This window comes from Tetrao urogallus, assembly GCF_951394365.1.
Source record: "Tetrao urogallus genome assembly, chromosome: 15".
Lineage (NCBI taxonomy): Eukaryota > Metazoa > Chordata > Aves > Galliformes > Phasianidae > Tetrao > Tetrao urogallus.
In genome coordinates, this window is record NC_136828.1 from 1,772,453 (window position 1) to 1,795,432 (window position 22,980).

Consider the following 22,980-nt stretch of genomic DNA (forward strand, 5'->3'; position numbering starts at 1 on the left):
GCTACCCAGGGTTCCATCCATAGCCATTGGCACCTCCAGGGATGGGCACCCCCAGCTCTGGACAGCAGTGCCAGAGCCTCACTGCCCTCCGGGTGAAGAATTTCCCCCTAACATCTGACCTAAATTTCCCCCTCTTTTAGTTTAAAGCCATTCCTCCTTGTCCTATCAGTATGAGACCGTGTAAAAAGTTGTTCCCTTCCTGTTCATAATCTCCTTTTAGTACTGAATGGCCACAGTGAGGTCTGCACGGAGCTCTCTCCATGCTGCACACCCTTGGCTCCTCAGCCTGTCTCCATAGCAGAAGTGCTCCAACCTCTGAGCATCCCTGTGTCCTCCTCTGGCCCCTGGTCCCAACCTTGCTGTGCTGGGCCACAGGCATGGATGCAGCACTGCAGGTGGGGGCTCCTGAGGGCAGAACAGTGAGGGACAATCTGTGCTATACGAATAGCTGAGGGCTGCAGGCATTGAGCCTGGGGGAGGAAAGGCTCCGGGGTGGGGGGGCTGCAGCAATGCCCAGTGCCTACAGGTACAGTAAAATGGGAAGGGACTCCGTGTCAGGGGGGTGCAGCGATAGGACAAGGGGAAACGGTTTTAAACTAAGAGAAGGGAACTTTAGGTTGGACGTGAGGAGGAAATTCTTCACCCACAGGGCTGCGAGGCGCTGGCACTGCTGAGCAGAGCTGGGGGTTCCCATCCCTGCAGGTGTCCAGGGCCACGGACGGGGCTTTGTGCCCCAGGTACCCGTGCCTACTGCACAAGGTGGGCTGCGATTCCCCTCCCTTCACTCCCCTCCCCCCCACCCCCGAGCAGCACAGGAGCACAGGAGCACAGAGGAACCCCCTCCGGGCTCCTCCCTTCCACTCCCAGTCCCGGCTCCGCTCCCCGGGAGGGCAGAGGCAGCCGCAGCCCCGTCCCCGCCTCCCTCCCTGGGCCCGGCCCCGCCGCCGCCGTTCCCGGCTCTCAGAGGGCTCCCGTCGGCAGCGGGGGAAGAGCAGGCGGAGAGCGGGCGGCGGCCGGGGACGCGATGCACTCGCTGTTCAGGAAGCGCAACAAAGGGAAGTACAGCCCCTCGGTGCAGAAGAAGAGGTGAGAGTCCCCGCAGCGGTACCGAGAGCCCCCAGCCCCAGGTTGGCTTCTGCCGGGTGCTCCCATCCCACCCGGTGCTGCGGTTTGTGGGGCAGCCCCGAGCACCCCCAGCTGCGAGCACCCCGGGATGTGGGCACCCCACGGCATAAGCACCCCCAGGTTGGGGTGTCCCCGTCTGCAGAGCCCCTCAGCGCAAGGTTTGGGCGTCCCAAAGTGCAGGTTACCCCCGGGGGAGGGCAGCCCGTGGTTTGGACCCCCCAGGTGTGAGCACCCCCCGGTGCCATCCCCAGGGTATGGGATGGCATTCCTTGGCTGGATGTGACCGTCCCCTCCGCAGCACTGTGGGCAGGTGCCTTCACCATCCCGGTGTGTGCCAGGTGAGATCCCAGAGCGGAACGTGGGGTAAAAAGTCTTCAGCCTTCGTTAGCGTTTTCTAAGGATCAATTATTCCCTCTATTCTCTCTGGGTTTTGTTTTCTTTTTGGTTTTTTTCTTCCTTCTCAACTCTATTGGTGTGAGAGCGTGCTTCAGTTGTCTTGGTTATAAAACCAACCATCAGACAGATGTAGTTAAAATGGAAATCAATGGGGAATTCCCCTCCAAGGAGGCACGGCTGTGCTCTGGGCTGCAGCATTCACTGCGTGCCGTGGGCAGACGGGATGTATCCCCAACGTGCTGGGATCGGTTTAGCAGGGCTCATCCTTGTTGGTCTCTGTGTTTAGGAGGAGCCCCCAAGGGGAGGATGCTGCTGCCTCAGTCTGGGAGTGTGGTGAGCACTCAGGTGCTGCTGGGCTCCCCCTGTTTGGGGCCAGGCACCTCTCACCCCGGGGAGGGCTGGCAGGAGGAGATGGGGTGGCCCTGAGCCCCCCCACAGCCCCATTCAAGCAGTCCCATTGCCAAAGAAAGGTGCCAACACCCTGCTGTGGGTCTGAGGCACTCTGGAGGCTGCAAGCCGGGCTGGTCCCTTATTTTTAGGCTGGATTGTGCTGGGGCCACAGTGCTGCTCCCCCCCCCCCCATCCCACCTCCCCCCTGCACCCCTTCCTGCTTTGGACGCAGCCAAGAGGGGGCTGTGCCCATTAGCCCCAATTTGTTCAATCCTGCGTTGGAGTTTACAAACAGCTGCGCAGGCAGGGAACACTCCCACTGTGGGGAAACTTCCTCGCCATCGGGATGGGGACGCCGGCGCCCGACCGGTTGAACCACTCATGGGAGAAGGCAGTGGAAGACAGCAGGCAGCCGCCCCGTCCTGCGCTCCGGGCAGTACCAGGCTCCCAGCCAGCACGGGAGGTACTGAGCAGCGCTGCTAACATCAGCCCAGCAGCGAGCTGTAAGCAGGAACAGGGGGTCTCAACACGGTGGGAGTTCCTCCAACCTTTGTGCAGCGCTTTGGAGAGGCGGCGATGCCGTGCTGAGGGTGCTCGCTGCCAGGCTGCCGCGGTGACCGAGGCTTGGCAGCAGAACGGTGGCATGGCACCAAGCCGGTAATGGTTTGGCGAGTGCAAGGTTGTGCTGGAGCTGTGCCCAGCAATGTTGTGGAAGGAGGAGATCGCTGCCCAGGCCGCCTGTGGAGCAGCAGGTCACATCCTGCGGTGGATCACAGCCCCGCCAGGAGCCTCTCCCCCTGTCCCTGTGTTTAATCCTGGAGAGGATATGGGGTGCACGTGGCATGGCGGGACCTTGATGTGCCAGCCTCAGCAGCGCCCGGTTGCTCCTGCAGAACATCCCTGCCACCCAGCTCTGGGCGCCCATCCTCTGGCACTTCCATTTGCAGGCAGTGCTCCGTGGTTTTGTCTTCCTGCTGCGCAAATGTATGGGGCCTGTTTTGTAGGAATGTCCTCATCCCCTCTCTATCCCTCCAAAAAGAGAGCAGGAAGAAGGGCACAGCTGCAGGAGCCTTCAGAAAGCTCCAGCCCGGCTGCCAGGGCTGGGTGTGCCAGGAGAGGCATTGCTGGGGGTGCGGCATGTGTATGTTTATCTTATTAGATTTATTTTTAAGAAGAGCCCAGCGCCAACCACGCACAGGTGCCAGAGGTCCCACATCCCGAGAAGGCAGAGTAGCCATGTCGTATGGGAGAACATCCCAGATCCTCCCCTGCTCCCTTTCCCACACCCCAAAACCAGGAGGTGCTTTACGAAAGGAGCTCAGGAGGCGAACAACGCAGATCAGTCTGATCCTGGAGGAACGACTGTGGGAGATCACCCGTGGGGAGGGTGGCTCTGGAGGCTCAGGCATGTCCCCAAAGGTGGTCCCCACTCCGGAGACCCCACACCCCCTGCCTGGCCCAGCCTCTGAGATTGGAACTGGAGGCTCAGGGGTGGGGGGGACCTGGCTGTGGGGCTGGCACCCATTTCCAGAGGCTGTTTTGCAGGGCTGGAGTCAGCAGGACTGAATAGACAACCGGTGAGTCAGGGCGCTGCTCTGTATTTATAGCACAGCGAGCCTCGCCATCGCCTGCCCTATTTTTGCTTTAATTTCCATGCACATTACAATAACATATCACCATTAATACAGGGGAAGATAAACACAACCGAAACAAGGCGGGCTGAGCCTGGCAGCCTGCTGGCCCTAATGTGTGCTGTGACTTTGGAGCCAGGTTTTGGCCTCCCCCAAATGGAAGGTATGCTGGCTGTAGCCCGGCCCTCTGCTCTGCCCCCATCCCACACCAGCAGCGCCGTTATATGGCACAGAGGCACTGCGGAGGGAGTGCTGTGCATAGGGTGGTTGCAGCTTCCCATGAGAGCAGGGATGCAGGGTGGCACCTGGCTATGAGTCCCATTCTCAGGGGTTGTGTGCTCTGCTCTGTGTGAGCGCCCCCTCGTTTTAGGGGTGTGGGTGAAATCTCCTCCTTGTTTGAAAAAGAGAACATTTGGAGAAATCCCAGTGCACCGCTGCAGTCCTGCCCTCATCCCACACACCCACACCTGTGTGGGGTGTTTGCTGCAGGGAGTGTTATCAGCAAAGGCATGGGCTGATAGGAGGAGAGAAGGAAACAGAGGGGCCACATCACTGCAAGGTGCAAATTATGGCACAAGGCAGAGAGCTGAGCGGGCGCACAATCTTTGCTCAGGGCACAGCGGTGGGGGGGGGGGGGGTTTGCCGGGCTTGGAGGTGCTGGCTTGGCAGGGGAGATCCAGGCAGAAGGTTGGTTTGGAGCTCAGTTCTGTTTGACACCATCTCTTCAGCATCACCACGTCAGTCCGAAAAGCTGGGAAGAGGGGGTTCCCTCCTGCTGCGGATGCTCGCATACCCTGCAGCATCTCGGGGCTCTTTTGGGGAACGCCCGAGTGGCTGCTGCCAGCTCTCAGCAAAGCTGGAGCTCTCCCAAGCACGGTGAGCCAGGGCAAAAGCATCTCCTCTCCCTGAAGAGCAGAGAGCGGCTCCAAAGCTTTGAGCAACAGCCGGTCAGGCACGGAGCAGCTGCCTCCTCCCTGCTCCCCAGCTGGGAAAACCCAGAGCAAACCCTCCCCATGTGCTGGAATCGGCTTGGCCCTCCACTCCAGAACAGAAACAGAGCCATTGTCAAACACAGCCTGTCACGAACTTTATCATTTTTTCCTTCACTATCAGAAAACTCTTTGGAAATGTTTGAGTTCTTCAGCAATGGCAAAGCCTGTTTTTCCAGGGATTTTTTTTTTTTCTTTTTCTTTTTTTCTCCCATTTTCAAACAAAGCCCTCTCTATCTGGGCTTTGCCTCTCCCTTCCCTCTGCAGGCTCCTTGCTGTGGCCATGCCCCGAGCACTTGGGTCCTCCTGCAGCAGTTGGCTCTGTGTCCCATCCCAGTGAGTGCTCTGGAGCCCCTCTGCCTTTCCTCCTCCCTCCCAGTCTGGTTCAAATGCTGCCCCTGTGTGTTCGAGTGGCAATTTCTGGAGGATTGGGCAAACCTCTGGCACAGGAGAACGGGCAGTGCCAGTGCCCCTGTTGCATTCTGCATGCAGGGATGCTCCTGGCAGGGGCTGGTAGCACCTCCTTCTCTCTGGGTCCTGATGCCACAGAGAGATGGGCTTTGCTGGTGCGGATTCCCTCAAGCAAGCAAAGGGACCAGCTTGGAAAACTCCAATCGCTGTGGATCCCAAGCTGAATTTTATTTCCCTTGTGCAATCTGGAAATTTCTACATCACAATTGAAACTGGAACTCAGAAAACTCCATAATTCTGTCTTTCGGGCTGGCTTTTCCATCCGTGCTACAGATCCCTAAAGATTCATCGCTGGGATCCCGCTGCCAGCACGGGGCAGGCATGCAGGGCAGCAAGATGCTCAGCCCTGCAGAGCACTGATGGATGCAGCCACCGCCCTGCTCTGCACCCTGCTGATGACACAGCATCTGTACAAAGAAAAGTCAGTGCAAAGCCTGCCCTGCTGTGCTGGAATCTCTCAGGGGAAGTGGGATCTGCTGTCAGTGTGTGGGGCAGGGCTTGAGGTGAGGAGCAATGAGCCCGGAGCTTTTTGTCCTATTGAAAGAGATGACACGTGGCAGATGGGGACCTGTCCCAAAACTCAGCATCAATGCCGGGAGCTCGGCCAGACCCAGCAGGCTGAGCTCCTCTTCCCCAGCACTGCATTGGGAAGGCAGCAAGCCACGAGCAGCCTCACCCCGAGGACCCTGGAGGTGTTGAAGGCCAGGTTGGATGGGGCCCTGGGCAGCCTGGTCTGGTATGAAATGTGGAGGCTGGTGGCCCTGTGGCAGGAGGGTTGGAGCTTCATGATCCTTGAGGCCCCTTCCAACCTGGGCCATTCTGTGATTCTGTGACCCTGCATTGCTCCCGGTGGGACCAGCTGCTATTCCCACTCTCTGCATCCCGTCACCAGGATGCCCACATCCCCAGTAGGGGACTGCTGTCATTTTCCCATTGCAGCCAGGAAGCTGCAACTCACCTTATAGTGCTGCTCCCACCTGGACTGTGGTCCACAGCTTGTGCAGGAGACACAGGGCACACCGAGCAGCAGCTCTAACGGAGATCAGCCTTTCCACACGCCGTATAACAATTAATTCTGCTTCCACGTGATGAGATCATTAAGGCTCGTTATCTCCACTTGGTAAATGATTGGGATTAGAGTGAGCCAAGGTTCAGCCCTTATAGCAGGACCAGCTCTGGGCTCTGCGACGTGGGAGTGTGGTGGTTTTGGTGCTGGGGGGATGCAGCCCTGAGCTCTGCCCACAGGCTGGCCAGAGCCTCACATCCCATCAGCACACTGCAGCCAAAGTGATGAAATGTTTAAAGTAAGCATGGCGATGCAGAAGCTGTGGCACAGGGTGTTCTGGACATTAATAGAAGTGTTGGCTCCAGCTCAGCTGTCCCTGCTGGGAACATTTGGCTAACCCCACACAATTCCTTGCTGATGCAAAGCAAAGAATGCGACGGGCCCTGCGCACAGCCACCAGAGAGGCTTGCATCCTGAGCACGTAGAGAAGGGAAGGAGGAATCCTGCCTGGCAGAAGCCGGAGTGCACAGGCCCAGATGCAGCAGGAGCCATCCCATTGCCTTTTATTTGCTCTAAACGGTGCACACCTCCCTGCAGAGCTGCTATCTGCAGAGGGAGGCAGGGTGCTCTGTGTCAGGGTGTGAGCAGCACTCCTGCCCTGCGCCCTGGGTTCAGCCATGGCATCGCTCCCATCGAGAAGCCCCGGCCACCACCCCCATGTGGCAGCACGGCTGCATGTTTTGGAAAGTGTTAGAAAGGCAGCAGTGAGTCACACACAGCTGCAAGGCCTGGCGAGCTCGGCTGGCCCCCAGCCATGCGGTGGGGCCACGGCGTGCTGAAAGGAGCCCCCTGGGATGTGGCCCCTCTGCACGGGCACCTGCAGCGTGGTGAGCTCCTCTCCCTTTTCTCCTTCCCCAGCATCTCCAGCAAAGAGCTGACCGAGCTCATCGAGCGCCTGCAGAAAAATGCCGACCAAGTGGAGAAGAACATCGTGGAGACTGACTCCCGAATGCAGAATGTGAGTATGAGCTGTGGCCCCGTGCGTGCCAGTGCTCCCCAGAGGTGGGAAGGGGACCACGTTGCCCTCTGGCCAGCCTGCCCATCACTGCTGCATGGGAGCAGTGCAGAGGGAGGACCTCATCTGGCTCCCACCCCAAGGCACGTGAGCATGGATGCTGTTTCTTTGCCCTCTGTGACCATTTCTTCCCGCTCTCTACCCGCCCAGGATTTGCACAAGATCAAGGCATGCCAGCTAGCACAGTACAAGGAGCTGACAGCTCAGAAGCTGACGGAGTCGGACAAGCTGCTCTATGTACTGGATGGGGATGCAGCCGTTGCCAGGCACATGAAGCACCCCCAAGGGGACATGATCACTGAGGAGTGAGTACAATGGGAGGGGATGGCCATCTCCATAGGTTCAGCTCATAGCCCCCTGTGCACAACCCGCAGGCGTATATTGAGCATGTCACCCACCAACAGCCCCATGTAAAGCCCTGCAAAGCACTGTGGGGCAATAGCTGCCCCCCACCCTGAGCTAGAGAATGTGCAGAGCAGCCTTGATGCATGGCAGCCTCTGCCCTCTGCTGCCCAGCTCATTGCTCAGTGCAGCCCCCTGCCCCCGTGGCATGACTGAGGTTCCTGAGGGCAGTCTGAGCATCACAAGGGGGCTGGGAGGGGACAAGTGCAGCTATTGCTTAATGGCTGGGCTGCTCTGTACCAACATCCTGCATCCCACCTCATCCTTCCCTTCCTGCAGCATCCGGCAGCTGAAGGAACGAGTGGCAAATCTACGTGTGAAACATGACCAGATCTACAACTTCCCCCTGCAGCACATCGAGCCCCAGGTCAACTGGTGCACGGTGATTGAGGAGAAACAGGTACTGAGGGGACAGCAGTGCTGCTGCCTGGGGACTGTGCCCCACTGGGGACACCTGGGCTGAGAGAAGAGAGGCTCCTGGGTGAGCTTGGGCAAACCTCTGCTGCTCTGCATGCAAGGATGGAAACTACGCTGTCTCCACTCTCTAAGTGCTGCCCTAACAGTGCAAAAGCTTCCCCTGGCACCCAGCTGCCAGTTCTGCTCCAGTGTGTGCCCCTTGGTTCTCATCCTCCCGCTACCTGCCGCTGGGTTCTTAGTAACAGCCTTGCAGTTATGGGAAGCCCCCAGCCTCACCACCCCCACTCTCTGCATGCGTTGATCCATGATGCATAGGGGATCCCTGCTGCATCAGCTTCACTTCCCAAGTTCCCAAATCCCCTTTATCATGGTGCTTCACAGTCCGTGAGAGCCTCCATGTCCCCCAGCAATACCCCAGAGCCTGCCCCAGCCCAGCTCCACATCCGGCTCCAGTGGCCAAGAGAAGCCACTCAGGTCCTGGCTGCTGCATCCCATTCTCCTGCCACTGACCCCATATCTCATGTGCTGTAGGATGCGTTGTGTGGCAAGGGCTTTGGGACTGATCTGCCGCTGGTCAACAGCCAAGTAGAAGAGCACAACATCTTCCACAATGAGGTCATGGCCATCGGCCCGCACATCACCAAGGAAGGCAACAAGGTCAGCTCTCCTGCCCCGTATCCTGCTGGAATAGGGACATCGTGCCCTGAGGGAATGCAGGCAGCTCCCAAGCCTGGCCTGAGCTGGGTGGGTGCCCAGAACCCACTGCTAGTCTTGGAGCTGAGCATCCTACATCACCTCCGGCTTCATGAGGAAGCCGACCCCACAAAAGCCCTATTCAGCCCCATTCAAACTTCCCCTCTCTGCAAGCACCCCCCAACCACCTTTCTTCTCCCATTCCCAGGGATACACGAGTGACCTCCAAGCCAAGTATCAGAAGCTGCTGGTAGGAGACCTGTGGGACGCAGGGCTGGGGTGGGGCAGGGAGAGGAGCTTGGGGCTGAGCTCTCCCTTTCTCCCTGCCAGGCCAGCTCGCAGCAGCGGCAGCAGGACCTGAACTCACTGCAGGACTACATGCAGCGCTGCACCAACAAGCTCTACTGGCTGGATCAGCAGGCAAAGGACCGCACGCACTACGACTGGAGCGACCACAACCTGGACTACCCCAGCCGGCGCCGCCAGTACGAGGTGGGAGCACGCTCACACCTGTCCCTTCTGCCTCAGTTTCCCATCATTAAGCACTTGGAGGTCTACAGGTGATAGGATGGAAACACTAATCTCAGGACCACAGAATGGTTTGAGGTTGGAAGGGAACTTACGGTCCGATGGTTCCGTCCTGCTGTGGGCAGGGACACCTCTCACAGAGCAGGGCACCTCCAGGGATGGGGCACCCACGGCTCTCTGGGCAGCAGTGCCACCCTATGAGTGAGGAATTTCCTCCTAATTAATTAAATCTCTTTTAGTTTAAAACTGTTCCCCCTTGCTGTTACTACGCTTGCTGATAGAGAGTCCCTCCCCAGCTTTCCTGCAGCTCCCTCAGGCACTGGAAGGCTTCTCTAAGGTCTCCTGGAGCCTTCTCCAGGCTGAACAACCTTGCCTCCCGCCAGAAATAAAGCCAAGAGGAAAGCTGGCAGGTTGCTGGCTTTCCTCGCCCTTATCTCAGCATTAGCTTGGCAAGAATCCCATCTTCAGCAACATTTGCAAGGAAAGGAAAAACAAAAACCACAGTGGGGAAACAGAGCACTGTGGGTGTCCACTTCTGTTTGCGTGGGGGTCAGCAGCTCTCTTCTCTCCATCTAGAACTTCATCCACCGGAAGCTGGAGGAGAAGGAGGAGGCCATTAACAAGCTGCATGCAGATGGAGACCAACTGCTGGCCCAGAACCATCCTGGGAAGAACGCCATTGAGGTGAGCACTGGTACCGTGCTCATCCCTCACCATGGGGAGCTGCAGACACCACAAGGCTGCCCCTCAGCCTCCTCTGCTCAGGACCAAACCCACGGCCCTTCCCCATCCCCCAGCCCTGTTTGGGGCACTGCTCAAGATGGGTGCTGCAGGTTGGGGCCAGCTCAGGCTCACCCCACGGGGCTGCCACCAACCCAGGTGTTGACACAGCACTGCATTACAGGCACACATCGAGGCAGTCCACGCCGACTGGAAGGAGTATCTCAACTTCCTGATCTGCGAGGAGAGCCACCTCAAGTTCATGGAGGACTTCCACAAGGTACCAGACTGCTGGGACTGGGCCTTAGGAACTGAGGCTGGCACCCTTAAAGGCCACTTGTTCCCAACCCTGCAATGAACAGGGACACCCACAGCTCCATCAGTGCTCAGATCCCTCCCGGCCTGATCTTGAGGGTCTGCAGGGACGGGGCACCACTGCCTCTCTGGGCAGCCTGTGCAGTGCCTCACCGTCTATATTGTAACAAACTTCTAATCTAAACTCCCCTCTTTTCATTTGAAACCATTTCCCCTTGTCCTGTCACAGCAGTCCCTGCTGAAGCCTCTGTCCCCCTCTTTCCTCGAGTCCCCCTTTAAGTACCAAAGGACCGAACTCAGCTCTCCCTGCAGCCTTGTCCTCTCTGCACTGCACAGCCACAGCTCTCAGCCTGTTCCAACGGAGAGGGGTTCCATCCCTCAGATCATTTTTGTGTCCCAAAAAATCACCTGCTCCATGCACCAGCACCACTTCTCACTGTCAGCACCCTCACACACAGCAGAGGTCCCTGCTCTGCTGGGACTCACAGAGGCTCCTGCCACTTCTCTGCCACCTATTTACCACCTCATCCCCCAGAGAAGCCTCACATCACGCAATTGAAGCTTCCCACCAAAGCAGCATAGCTGTGAGTGGGGAAAAACCTCACCTGCAGTGCTGTGCTGGCTGCAGGGAGCCTGCATGGAGCTGCACAGCCTAGCTGAGCGCTGCAGACAGATGTCTGCCTGATAAATTGCATCTGGCAGCCTGGGAGGCTGTGCAGGGAGCAGGTCGGGCCGGATTCCTCTCCCACAGCCTGGGCGTGTTGAGGACGTGATGAGGCTTCTGCCAAGGGGGAAGCGGGGTGCCCAGCCCCTCAGTGCCTCCTGTGGTACCTGCCCAAATAACTGCGCCGTGGGGTGGCTTGTGTGGGGAAGAGCCGAGCTCTGCCCGCTCCTCCTTGTTGGCAGCAGGGAGGAGCGCGTGGCGTGATGCTGCCCACGTGAAACCCCAATTAAAGGTGGGAAGGGCTGGGAAACGTGGATTGAACAACCTGCAGGAGAAAAGCACGCGATGAGCTGCCTCGTTCTTTCTCCCCCAGCTGGCTTTCCCTGGCTCTGCTCTTGCAAATAGCAATTCCTCATCCTCCTCTATGTGTCTCACCCGTGGCACCTTGCAGGGACTGTCCCTGCTGCAAGGGTCCCCCTAGTGAGAGTTTCTGCCTTTCTGCAGTTTCAGAAGGACGCAAAGGACGCCCAGCAGCTCTTGAAGAAAGTCGATACGGACCTGGACCAAAAATACAGCCCAGAGTTCAAGGACAGATACCAGCTGGAGTCGCTCCTCAGGGAGCTGGATGTGAGTACTGACAAGGGATCCAGAGCATCTCCATGGCACCACGGTGCAGTCCCTGTGGGGATGGGCACCCAGCCCTGCTCGCTGGCCATGCTGCTGCCTCCCTTCACCTGGCTCTTCCTCTGCCTTGAGCTAGGGATTGCCTCTCCCACAGCAACGTAATTGCTCACCGGGCTGGTTTTCATTTGTTCACCCATTGAGCTGGTGCTCATAAAGGGTAGGAGCATAATTAGACCTGCTGCCGGAGGAGGCGGTGGAACAAGCTGTGCTGGGGTCTGGCCGTGTCCTGAGCATGATGCAGCACTGCTTGGTGCAGCAATGACTCTGCCCTGGGTACCCCTCTCCTCCCACCCCAATGGCCATTGCAGGACACCCACCTGCCCAGACACTAAGAGAGCAACCTATGCAGAGCTTTGCAAGGTGCTCATTAGAGCTAATTGCTGGGAACAGGCTTATCCCAGCACCACACTCTGTAGACCATGCACCAGGCACAGAGATTCCTTTCTCAGTCTGGCTGTAGGAGCAGCAGGAGGACATGGGAGCATTCAGTGCAGGATCCCAGCTCTGTCAGTCAATATAAGCTCTTCCCAGCTTTGGGGGCACAGGAACACATCCCCTCTCCCTCCTTCCCACGTTTCTTTGCTCATTCCCCCATGCTAGGACCAAGAGAAGGCCCTGGAGAAGTACGATGCTGTGGTGCAGTCGCTGCAGGAGCGCAGCCAGCACATCCTACCCTTGCGGTACCGCCGGCTGCCACCGCCGCAGCCCATCCCTGTGGAGGCTCTGTGCGAGTATGAGGGCGAGCAGGTAATGGCCCGGGGTGAATGCAGGGGACAGAGGTGACACCAGCACCGGGGACAGGCTGAGGCGGATGGGCAAAGCACAGCCTCCAATAGCCCTGTAGCCGCGGTGCTTGTTGCACACCCTCTGTGACGCTACGCTGAGCTGGGGGTGGCAAGGTGACAGCCACACCAAGTGCCACCCAGGAGCAGGTCCCTCCACCAAGGGACCCACAGCAGGTTCAGGAAATGCCACCTCCTCCCTGCCCCTGCTGCAGTGACTGGCTGCAGAGAGATGGCTGGGGGCTGTGGGGAGTGAGTCCACGAGTGCAAGGGCACAGCCTGACCTGCTGCTGCTGCTTGTTCCCATCCCCAGGGCCAGATAACCCGAGGAGCCCATTACACCCTGCAAAAGAACAGTGGAGACATCTGGGAAGTGATGGACGGTGCAGGAGGTGCCATCAGTGCCCCAGGTGTCTGCTTCATGATCCCCCCTCCAGATGCAGAGGCAATAGCACTGGCAGACCAGTAAGTGCAGTACCACAGCACCAGACCCTCCCAACACCACCCCTCCAGCCAGGTTCTCCAACTCTAGGGAGGAGTGTGGAGAGTGCTCCCATCCTGCTGGGAAGCACTCAGGATGAAGCACCTCTCCTGCAAGGGAAGACTCTGCTCTGCCCGCTTATGAACATGGATGAGGGTGCAGAAAACCCCCCAGCTGGGTTTCTTCCCACTTTCATGACCCAGATGAATGCTGGCAGGGCAGCTCTTACATTGTCCCCATGCTGTCCCTTCTGCAGGATTGCTGATAGCTATGTAGCTGTAAAGGAGAAGACCTCCAACTGCAAGAACATCCTCCAGCAGCGCTACGAGGGGCTGAAGGCTGACAGCATTGGAGGTATGGCTCTGCCAGGGCAGCCCTTTCACTGTTCCTACACTGCCTTGAGTTCAGGGGTGGCTCTCTGCTTTGTCTCCTCAACAAACAACCATGCAATCCTGCACCACTCCTGTCCTCTTACTCAGGAGGTAATGGTGGAACATAGAGCACAAACACCACTTGGAATCATAAAATCATGGAATGGTCCAGGCTGGTTAAGGTTTTTGAGGTCACCAAGTCCAACCATCAGCGCAACCTACAAAGTCCCATCACCGAACCACATCCCTTAGTGCCACATCCATACATGTCAAACACCTGCATGGATGGGGATACCACCACTGCCCTGGGCACACACCAGTGCCTGAGCCACGCTGCCTTTGACTCTTGCTGGTGGCCAAAGTGTTGGACTGCTGCTTTGTTGCACTGAGAGGACATCACTGACAGCTTCTCCTCTCCTAAGGGTCCCAGGTGCAGTGCTGGGACATGCATAGGGCTGGAGCAAGCACGTTGTGGCTACAGCAGGCAGAGAGTGGAGGAGGATGTAGGTTTCATGCTCAGTGGTGGGATTGAGCTGTCTCTAACCTGCTCCCTTTTCCTTCCCCAGATGCTGCATCAGTTCAGGGCCGCCAGCTTCTGGCAGGGCTGGAGAAAGTGCACAGTGACCTGGACAAGTTGGAGAAAGCAATAACAGCAAACCTCCGTCCACCGCTGGAGCAGAGTCGGGCTGTGCAGGACAGCACCGAGCGCTCCAAGGACCTGAAGGTACAAGGCCATAGGAGCAGGCACACTGTGCCACGCAGGGACCCTGCTCACAAGGCTGGGGTCCTTCCAAGGGGTCTTCAGGGTGGTTCTTGGTGTGCTGGATGCTGTTGGTGCTCCCAGAACTCCATGAAGGCATGGAGCAGTGCTACCACCGGCTAGTGACCAAACAAAAATACAAACACTTGCAGTCCAAGGCACAGCTTCTCCTTGTGCACAGCTCAGCATCTGCTCCGCTGGGATCCCGTGCGGCAACACTCCACTCCCTTCCCCTCCTTCTGACCCCTAATTAATTCAGGCTCCATGCCACAAACCTCCCTCGTTCCAGGAGGCAATCCACCTCCTGGCTGTGTCAAAATCCAAGTGCCACCACAAGTGAAAGCAAATTGCTCCGGCTGTCTGCAGCACTTTGATGTCCAGGCGAGAAGTCAGCCTTCAGGCTGCAGAACCCAGTGGTCCAGATGAGCTCAGCACGTTTCCAACAGAGCTAGAGCTGCTGTGAACCAGTCCCTCCCCAGCCAGAGCTTCCTTGCTGAGGGCTATCTAGCCTGCTCTGACAGAGCTGGATACGAGCCTGGATGGAGAAAATATCCTCCTGTTCCCTCTAGGGCTGAAAGGCATCTGCCACCAAGCACACACCTCAGCCCTTCCCTCCCCTCTTGCACCAGACAGACACAGGTCAGCTGTTTTTTCCCATAGCCACAAGGTTCAGTTGCTACAAAGGTTTTTCCCTACCACAGAACATAACCAATGAAGTCCGTCGCATCGAACCAGAGAAAATGAGGAAGGTCCAGGACTGCGAGGCCTTCATTGAGTCCGTGCCCAACACTGGCAGCGCTACGTTGGTGAAGAACAAGGTGGAGAACACCAACAAGAAGTATGACCGTGTGGTTCAGCTGCTCAGTGCTGCCCAGGAGAAGTAAGTCATGGCTCAAGCCCAGCAGAAAGTCAGGTCCAGCAGACTGGCTTGGCGGTGATGGGTTGATGGTTGGACTTGATGACCTTTGAGACCTTTTCTAACCTTAATGGTTCTATGATTCCACACCTTTCCCCTCGTGTCCACACAGAGTTGAGGTGGCCACGCACCTCGAGAAGAGTCTCCAGCAAGGCCGAGACCTGCTGTCCACATACGAGAACAAACTGGTGACAGACGACACCGTACCAGAGGACCTGCGGGTGATAGACCGTAAGAAAGAAGAGCTGCTGGTGAGTGTTTCCTGCAGCCAGTTTTCTACCCTACTGACGTGCTTCACATACAGAACTGCTTCCCAAAAGCTGTGGCAGCTGCTGCCCAAGCCCCAAACTTGAATTGGTGGCAAAGGGATGACTGCCCCAGCGGGGACCCCACATTAACCGTGCCTGCTTTCAGTTCAGCTCCAACTTGCTTTTCTCCAGAACTCAGCCTGTCCTCAGTGACACCAGCACAGTAGATGGGGACCAGTGACAAAAGCCTGACACGTGTGCAGCCCTGAAGAACCTCTCTCTCCTTTTTCCACAGGCCATGGGCTCTGAGCTCCAATCCAAAAGGTTCTTGCTCAATGAGGCAGAGCAGAACTTGCTGAGGACAAAGACCTGCTCCAACACCCTGGCCAGCAAGTTCCAGGAGCACTGCCCTGACATTGAGCGGCAGGAAGCCGAGCTCTACAAGCTCAACCAGCGCTTCAACAACCTCAGCAAGCAAATTGACCACAGGTGAGGCCCTAGGAGAGCACCTAGCTGGAACTGGACCAGCCTGCGATATTTACGATAGGGAGGAGCCATTCTAAAATCAGGAGAAGCATAATGCTGTCTAGGAACAGGCAGTTGCAGATTGGCTTCCAGGCAGTGCCAAGGAAGAAGCAATAGATGTTCCTGGCACGTGTTGGCTGGGTAGGTCTGGGCAGCCTCTGGGATTAAGTGTTCTTGCTACAGAGATGGGGACCTTGGCAAGACTTGCCTGCACCGGCAGTAGGTGAGATAAGAGCATGAGCTGTCATCCACCCACATCTGCCTCTGCCTGGATCACAGCACATCTTGTGCTTTCTTATCCCCCTACAGGCTTACACCCAGCATTCAGCATCCTCCACATTCTCCCTGCAGTTTCCCTGTGACTCATTTCTCCTGCAGTTTCTACTTGCTTTCATACCAACCAGGTGGCACTGATTCCTGCAGAAGAGAACCTGCAGGGAGGGGGGTGGAGAACAGCTCCAGCTCAATTCCATGTCTGGGGAGCAGGGAAGGGGAAGCAGGGACCGATGAAGAGGTGTTTGCAGAAGACGACAATGGAGAATGTGCTGACATTGAGTCCATTTCCCCTACAGAACACAGACCCTGCAGAAAGCAAAGAGTGCCTATTCCAACTACCGCACAAACTATGACAAAATCAACCAATTCCTTTGCAACATACCCAACTACGAGCCGCAGGAGACGGACAACATCCAGCAAGTGGAAGTGAAGCTGAAGAACCAAGCGGTAATTCTTTCTGAGAGCCTGGGCTGCCTGGGGGGCGGGGAAAAGGACCACTGAGAGATCGTGAATGGAGTCAAACAGGTCCTGCGCATAAAATGGGAAAACACACAGGCTTAAGCAGCTTTACTTTTACACTATGAGGTCCCACACTCTTACTTGTGACATGTTTGTAAATAACAGGGCAGTGCTAGGAGGTTGCATTTCTCAGTGTTGCAACTCCAGTGGCAACCCTCCCAAAAGGTAAACGAAGTCTTTGGGCTACTGCATTCCCTTTGACTGCATCTTTGTTTGTCCCAGGCGCTCCTTGGTGACATCGCAAGCAAAGAACAGGAGGTACAAAAAGTCTCTGCCACAGCTCAGCAGTACCAGCAGGCAGTAAAGGTAAGGGCTGCAATTCTGCCAGCAGGAGGACTCTTTGCATCCTACTGAGAGCTGCCTATTGAAGGCTTAGGAAGCCTAGTGCCCATGCTCAAACAGCTGAGGAGCTGAACCCAGGTGATGTCTGCTCCAGCATGGACATCATGTGGCCATTAGCCAGGATTTCCTGCTTGGGAAAGGAGGTTTCCACTCCATGGCCAGTATTGGTGAGGTGACTGGCAAGTTTGGACATACTGCTGTGGTCACCAGGCTATAGGAATGCCAGAACCTGCTCAAGAGCCTGCAGGGTGACCCACAGATCTCATCAGCTTGCCCAAAACGTGGCCAAGGGAAGAAGTCAAGAGAGATGGAGCCTGGGAGGGTGACCAGGAATCTCACCCCTTCCTCCTGGGAACTTCTTCCCACAGGACTACGAGCTGGAAGCTGAGAAGCTGCGGTCCATCCTCGACCTCGAGAACGGACGCAATGGATACATGAGCAAGAAACCCAGGCTGCAATCTCCAGCTGCAAAAGTGAAAGAGGAGGTAAGCAAGCAGTGCCCTACAGAGAGCTAAGGCAGCTCACAGCCTGTGGGGCCAACGGGGATTATGCAAACAAGCATTTAATTGTCAGCAGCCTCAACCCCTGAGTGGGCTGCAAGGGAGGGCAGAAGAACAAGGAAGGATGGCCATCATTCTGAAGCCACCCATTCTTGGGGCTCAGATGGCCAGAAAGAGGGAGGGAAAACACTGGAGTTATCACTTCTTTGTCAAAGAGGAAAAGGGAAAGAAAATACATGCGAAGATCTTGAAAACATTTCTTCTCTTGGAGTCATTTCACTGCCACAGACAGCATCCCTGATAGAAGTGCTTATGGAGAGAGCATGCCACCAGCCACTTGTTTGCACAGGATCTGTTTGTTTCCATCCTCAAACTCATCCTGCATATCGAGGCAGGCAAAGTGCCCACGTGGCTCTGCCTCAGTTGTATCTCTTTTTGCAAGTCTTGAGAAGGAAAAACCCAGTTTAAAGAGGTGAGATTACACATGCCCCAAACCCACTCTCCCTGCCTTGAAGCCAGTCTGCTTGCTCTTATAGGAAGGTTTAAGAAAAGCACCCAGGGTTAGCTCTTGAGGGCATTGCTTCTGTTAAGCAAGTCTTGACCCTGGTCAAGACCAGGGATGATCGCTGGTCCCACCACCTTTGCTGAACACTTCTTGTCTCCTAGGAAGCCATTCTGGCAGCCAAGTTCACCGAAGTGAATGCTGTGAATAGGCAGAGGCTGCAGAACCTGGAATTTGCTCAGAACCTCCTGCGGCAGGTAAGTCATCCCCCACACACAGAGGCTCAGGGCTTGGCTGTGGCTCCTGAGGGTCAGCTCACTGCAAGCTCAAGGTCTTGGCTTAGATCTCTGCATGCTGCAGGTGGGCAGCTTGACACAGCTGCAACAGGCTGTGGCAATGTGAGAATATGAGAATCACACACACACACACGTACGTTTGCTATTACAAGCTGAACTGGAAACAAATCTAGCTAGCATTTCATACCCCTGAACCCATCATTCAGCAGACACCTCAGTGAAGAGTTCTGCCAGGGATCAGGCACAGGCTCTCCACGTTTTCCACTCATCCTTGGAAGCACTGTTTCATTTTTAACGCTTTCTTTATGCCTTGCCCATACCAGAATTGCATCTCTCTCAGCTTAAAGCTGTGTCAGGTCAGCAACAGGTATCACTGATAGCGATTTCCAGGCCAGAAATCCACAGAGCAGTTCAAGAAAAGCCCATCTGCAAATCAGCCCCTGTTGAGCCTTTGCAATAGACAGCCTCCATTAACCCAGATCAGCATCCTTCTGTAGTACTGCCACAGGAGTGAATGGAAAATAAAATAACCAAATGAGCTTACTTGGTGCTTAACTACACGCTCTTTTTCAACCACAGCAGCCAGAGGTTCAGGTGACGCAAGACTTCATCCAGACCAAAAAATCCGTAAGGCCTGTGGAAGAAGTCTGGAAGTTGAAGAAAGAGCTTGAGGATGAGACTCAGCGTCGGCAACAGCTAGAAGCTGAGATCCAAGCCATCCAGAACAACATTATCCACCTGCAAAACCAGAAGCCCCAAGAAACCGTAGTTAAGAAGGAATTGGTGAAGAAAGTGCCAGACCCGCAGCTGGAGGAGAGCTTCCACAAACTGCAGCAAAGCCTGGCAGAAGAGCAGCGCAAGAACCAGGTGCTGCAGGATGAGCTGGAGGCCCTTAAAATCAGGCTGCGTGTTTTGGAGCATGAGAAGAAGGAAGGAGGGCAGGAGTATATAGTGAAAGAGGTGCTGCGTATCGAGCAAGATAAGGCTCAAGCTGAAGAAATCTTGAGGCTCAAAGAAGAACTGGAAGAGCTCAGGAGGCAGGAAGGAACAAGGGAAAACGAGGTCAATCTTTTACGCCAACAAATCGCTGTGCTGTCCAGCGAGAAGAACAAAGAGCAGGAGAAGGTAACAGAGAAGGAGGTGCTGAAGCTGCAGAACGATCCCCAGCTGGAGATGGAATTCCGGATGTTGCAAGAGAACAAGCAGAGGGAGAGTGCCCTGAGGCAGAAACACGAGGAAGAGCTCAGCTTCCTCCAGGAGAAACTCAAACGTCTCGAGAAGGAACGCGCCATCGCTGAGGGCAAGATTACTGTCAAGGAGGTACTGAAGGTGGAGAAAGACGTGGCCATCGAGAGGGAGGTGAATGAGCTCCGGCGCCAGTACGAGGATGAGAAATCCAAGGGGCGTTCCAACGAGAGAGAGAAGGCCGAGCTGCTCAGGAAGATCCAGCTGCTGGAGGAAGAGAACGCCAAGGTGGTTGTCCAGGAGAAGGTGAGGGAGATCGTGCGGCCGGATCCTAAGGCTGAAAATGAAGTTGCCAACCTTCGGTTGGAGCTGGTAGAGCAGGAGAGGAGGTACCGGGGTGGTGACGAACAGCTGAAGAGCTGTCAGAATGAACTGGCTGCTCTGAGGAATAGAGAGCCGCTGGTAGAAGTCAAAGAAGTCATTAAGGAGGTCATTAAGTACAAGAATGATCCAGAAACTGAAAAGGAGCTACAGCGGCTCCGTGAGGAAATCATAGAGAGGACGGGAGCCATTGAAAGAGCTGACCTTGAGATCTACCAGCTGAAACAAGAGATACAAGCTTTGAAAGACACCAAACCTCAAGTGCACACAAAAGAAGTTGTTCAAGAAATTCTACAGTTCCGGGAAGACCCTAAGACAAGAGAGGAGGTGGAATCTCTGAGAGTGCAGCTGGCCGAGGAACAAATGAAGCACGTTGACCTGGAGAGAGAACGGCTCCTCCAAGAAGACAAAGTAAGACAGAAAGAGGAGGAACTTTCCCAGGTGAAGGAGAAAGTGGTCCAGCAGGAAGTAGTGAAGTACGAGCAAGATCCTGCCTTGAAAGCTGAAGTGAACTCCTTCTCGCAGAGCATCGAGAGTGAGCTGAAACAAATCGATTCCCTCCGTGAAGAACTGCGCAAGCTGCAGAGGAGGCGGTCTGAGCTGGAGCGACAACTGGAAGAACTGGAGAAGGAGAGACAGGCCCGCAGAGAGGCGGAACTGGAAGTGCAGAGGCTGAGGATTAGGCTGAACGAGCTAGAAGAACAAGAGAGGGAAACGACGGAACGAGTAACAGTGAAACAGAAAGTGATCCTTCAGCAAGATCCCCAGCAAGAGAAGGAGCACTCCCTCCTCAGGCTGGAGCTAGAAGAAGAAAAACACCGGAGACAAGTCTTGCAAACTGAACTGGAAGCCTTGAGAAAGAAGCTTCTTTCGTTGGAGAAAATGGAGGTCAAAGAGAAAGTTGTCTTTTCAGAAAGTGTCCAAGTGGACAAAGGAGACACGGAGTATGAGATTCAGAAGCTGAAGAGCAACCTGGAGGAGGAGAGCAGGCGTAAGAGGGAGCTAGATGCAGATATCAATAGGCTTGAAACCAGGCTGTCCGAGGTGGAATTCAACAACTCTAAGTCATCGAAGGAACTAGACTTACTAAGAGAGGAAAACCACAAATTGCACCTTGAAAAGCAAAACCTGCTGATGGAAACAAGGAGGCTGCAATCGGAGATTGAACTCACAGCAACAGAAGCTCGGGATTTGAGAAACATGACCCACGTGGACAGTGGACCAAACCTAGACTCCAGATTCCAAGCTCTGGAAAGAGAGTTAGATGATCTGAAGCAGTTATCAAGAGAAAAAGATGCAGAGATCGAGCAGCTCCAGAACCGCCTCAAGACGGTGGCAATCAAGAGGGAGCAAAGAGAGAACCACCTGAGGCGCTCCATTGTGGTCATCGATCCGGACACGGGCAAGGAGATGTCTCCAGAGGAAGCTCACGTGCTCGGCCTCATCGAATGGAGCCTCTTCGTCAAGCTGAAGAGTCAGGAATGCGACTGGGAAGAGATCTCGATCAAGGGGCCGAACGGGGAATCATCCGTGATCCTCGACAGGAAGTCAGGCAGAGAGTTCTCAATCGAAGATGCCCTGAAGAGCGGCAGACTGAGCACGGCCCAGTACAACAGTTACCTCAACAAGCAGATGTCAATTCAGGAGCTGGCGGTCCTGGTGTCTGGAAGCGATTACCCAGTGCTCGCTCCACTTTAGAACCTTCCCTTAAAGGCAGCGAGTCAGAGCTGCACCACTCGTTAAGACTACCAGATCACTGCAAATCCTCGCCCTCCTTTGCGTCTTCCGAAATGCTACAGCCTCTGCCCAGCCGCGCTATGAAGCCGCACTGCTTGCTGTCATACGCTGCGGAAAAGCACCGCCAGTAGTGGAAAACACGTTTGTCAAGGCTACAACTAAACCTTCTCTCCCTCTCTGCAGCCCTACCCAACCACTCGACAAACAAGATGACAAGCTGAAAACAAGTGAAGTACCTGAAGTCTGAAAGACTCAGCCAAACCTGCAGTTTCTTCAACACACAGCCACAAAGGCAGGAAAAAAAAAAAAAGCACAGATGTTAGAGAGACTGAAGGTCAAAATGATTCTGGGGTGACCAGCGAGAGCTGGGTGCGTCAGCTCCACGTTGGTAAGGCACACAGTTTGACTGTGGACAACCAAATGATGGGGTTATCCTCGGAAATAAACGGCTCTGTAAGCAAAAGGCGTGATGCACACCTCGCTTTGGTATCATCACATCAACACCGAGACCTTTTTGCTCACCGGCGTGCTGATGCTGCTGGGCAAGAGCGAAATGAAGCACAGCAATTTGATGGTGTCAGCCCTGGATTCAGGAGGAGCATTCCTATACCAGAGTTCACTAAGAAGCAGGTGAAGAGCCGGCAGCAGTGCTGAACACAAGATGCTGGTGCAAAGCATGCAACCGTAACCAAACGCAGAGTGCCTTCAAAACACACTTAGCTCACCTCGTGGCTGAGAGCCATTCATGCTGGTATCTTATGGAATAGAGTTACAGCAGCTACACGTCTCACTTACTTGTGTACGGGAACGGGAAGTAGAGGGGAATTCTATTTATAGTATGAAATAAAAACATGCAGTGGTTCCAATCAGGTGCTTGTTTTCCTTTATTGCCGACGGCGGTCTCTTGATCCTTGGATTTACAGGAAGATGCCAGTTCAGAGTCAATGTTAAAAATAAATCAATAAATAGGACTGTTTCTTTGAGCAGACCCAGCATTAGCTGGGACTAATTAGCAGCATTAGATGGGAGGGAACTGCACCACCAAGTGAGACTGCAGCTACAGGAAGAGGGATTTATGCTGGGATGGTACCAGAGACTTGTAGAGCACAACGAATCGTTTCCTTTACCCCAGTTTCTGCTTTGCCAGGGCAAGGAGCCTCTCCCCTCTCTCTCTCCCTACCAGATTCTAGGCACGCAGACAATCAAAATTTAAACCCCAGGATCTTTTTCACATTATGTCACCACCTGACACAGCGAAAGCTCCGGCAGAGCAGAGCTGCCTTTTAACCATACTCACATCCAGCTCTGCCCCAATCAGCCTGCATTCTTCATGCGATGCCTCTCCTTCCAGTAAGCTCAATACCTGAGCCCCAGCAAACTCTGCCACCAACAGAAGCAGCAGTGAGCATTCACTGACCATCCATCTTGGCTTTGGAGATCAGTGCAATTATTTTACCTTTGTAAATGACTGGATCACACAGGATCACGCCATTGCTCCAGCAGATACCTGGTCCTTCCAACCCAAACCATTCCATGATTCAAAAGCATTGAATAAGAAAGCATAAACAATTCCACCATCACAATGGCTTCGGAGCCGTAGTGCACTTACAAAGTAAGAGATATTAGTTAGAAGGCAATTAATTAATTAGTCAC

At 55.2% G+C, this 22,980-nt stretch overlaps 1 protein-coding gene across 1 annotated transcript; it reads left to right on the forward strand.

The window, feature by feature from the left end:
- Nucleotides 1-1,024: 1,024 nt before the first annotated feature.
- Nucleotides 1,025-21,371, forward strand: PPL (periplakin; the record flags this gene model as incomplete). Its single annotated transcript, XM_079543000.1, has 22 exons — nt 1,025-1,086; nt 6,927-7,026; nt 7,234-7,388; nt 7,765-7,885; nt 8,434-8,559; nt 8,804-8,845; nt 8,926-9,087; nt 9,700-9,807; nt 10,028-10,123; nt 11,327-11,449; nt 12,107-12,253; nt 12,602-12,753; nt 13,026-13,123; nt 13,707-13,864; nt 14,602-14,780; nt 14,929-15,067; nt 15,360-15,553; nt 16,162-16,312; nt 16,607-16,690; nt 17,095-17,211; nt 17,893-17,985; nt 18,604-21,371. 22 exons carry the CDS (start codon nt 1,025-1,027, stop codon nt 21,286-21,288), a joined length of 5,292 nt encoding a protein of 1,763 aa, XP_079399126.1. The 3' UTR covers nt 21,289-21,371.
- Nucleotides 21,372-22,980: the final 1,609 nt, after the last annotated feature.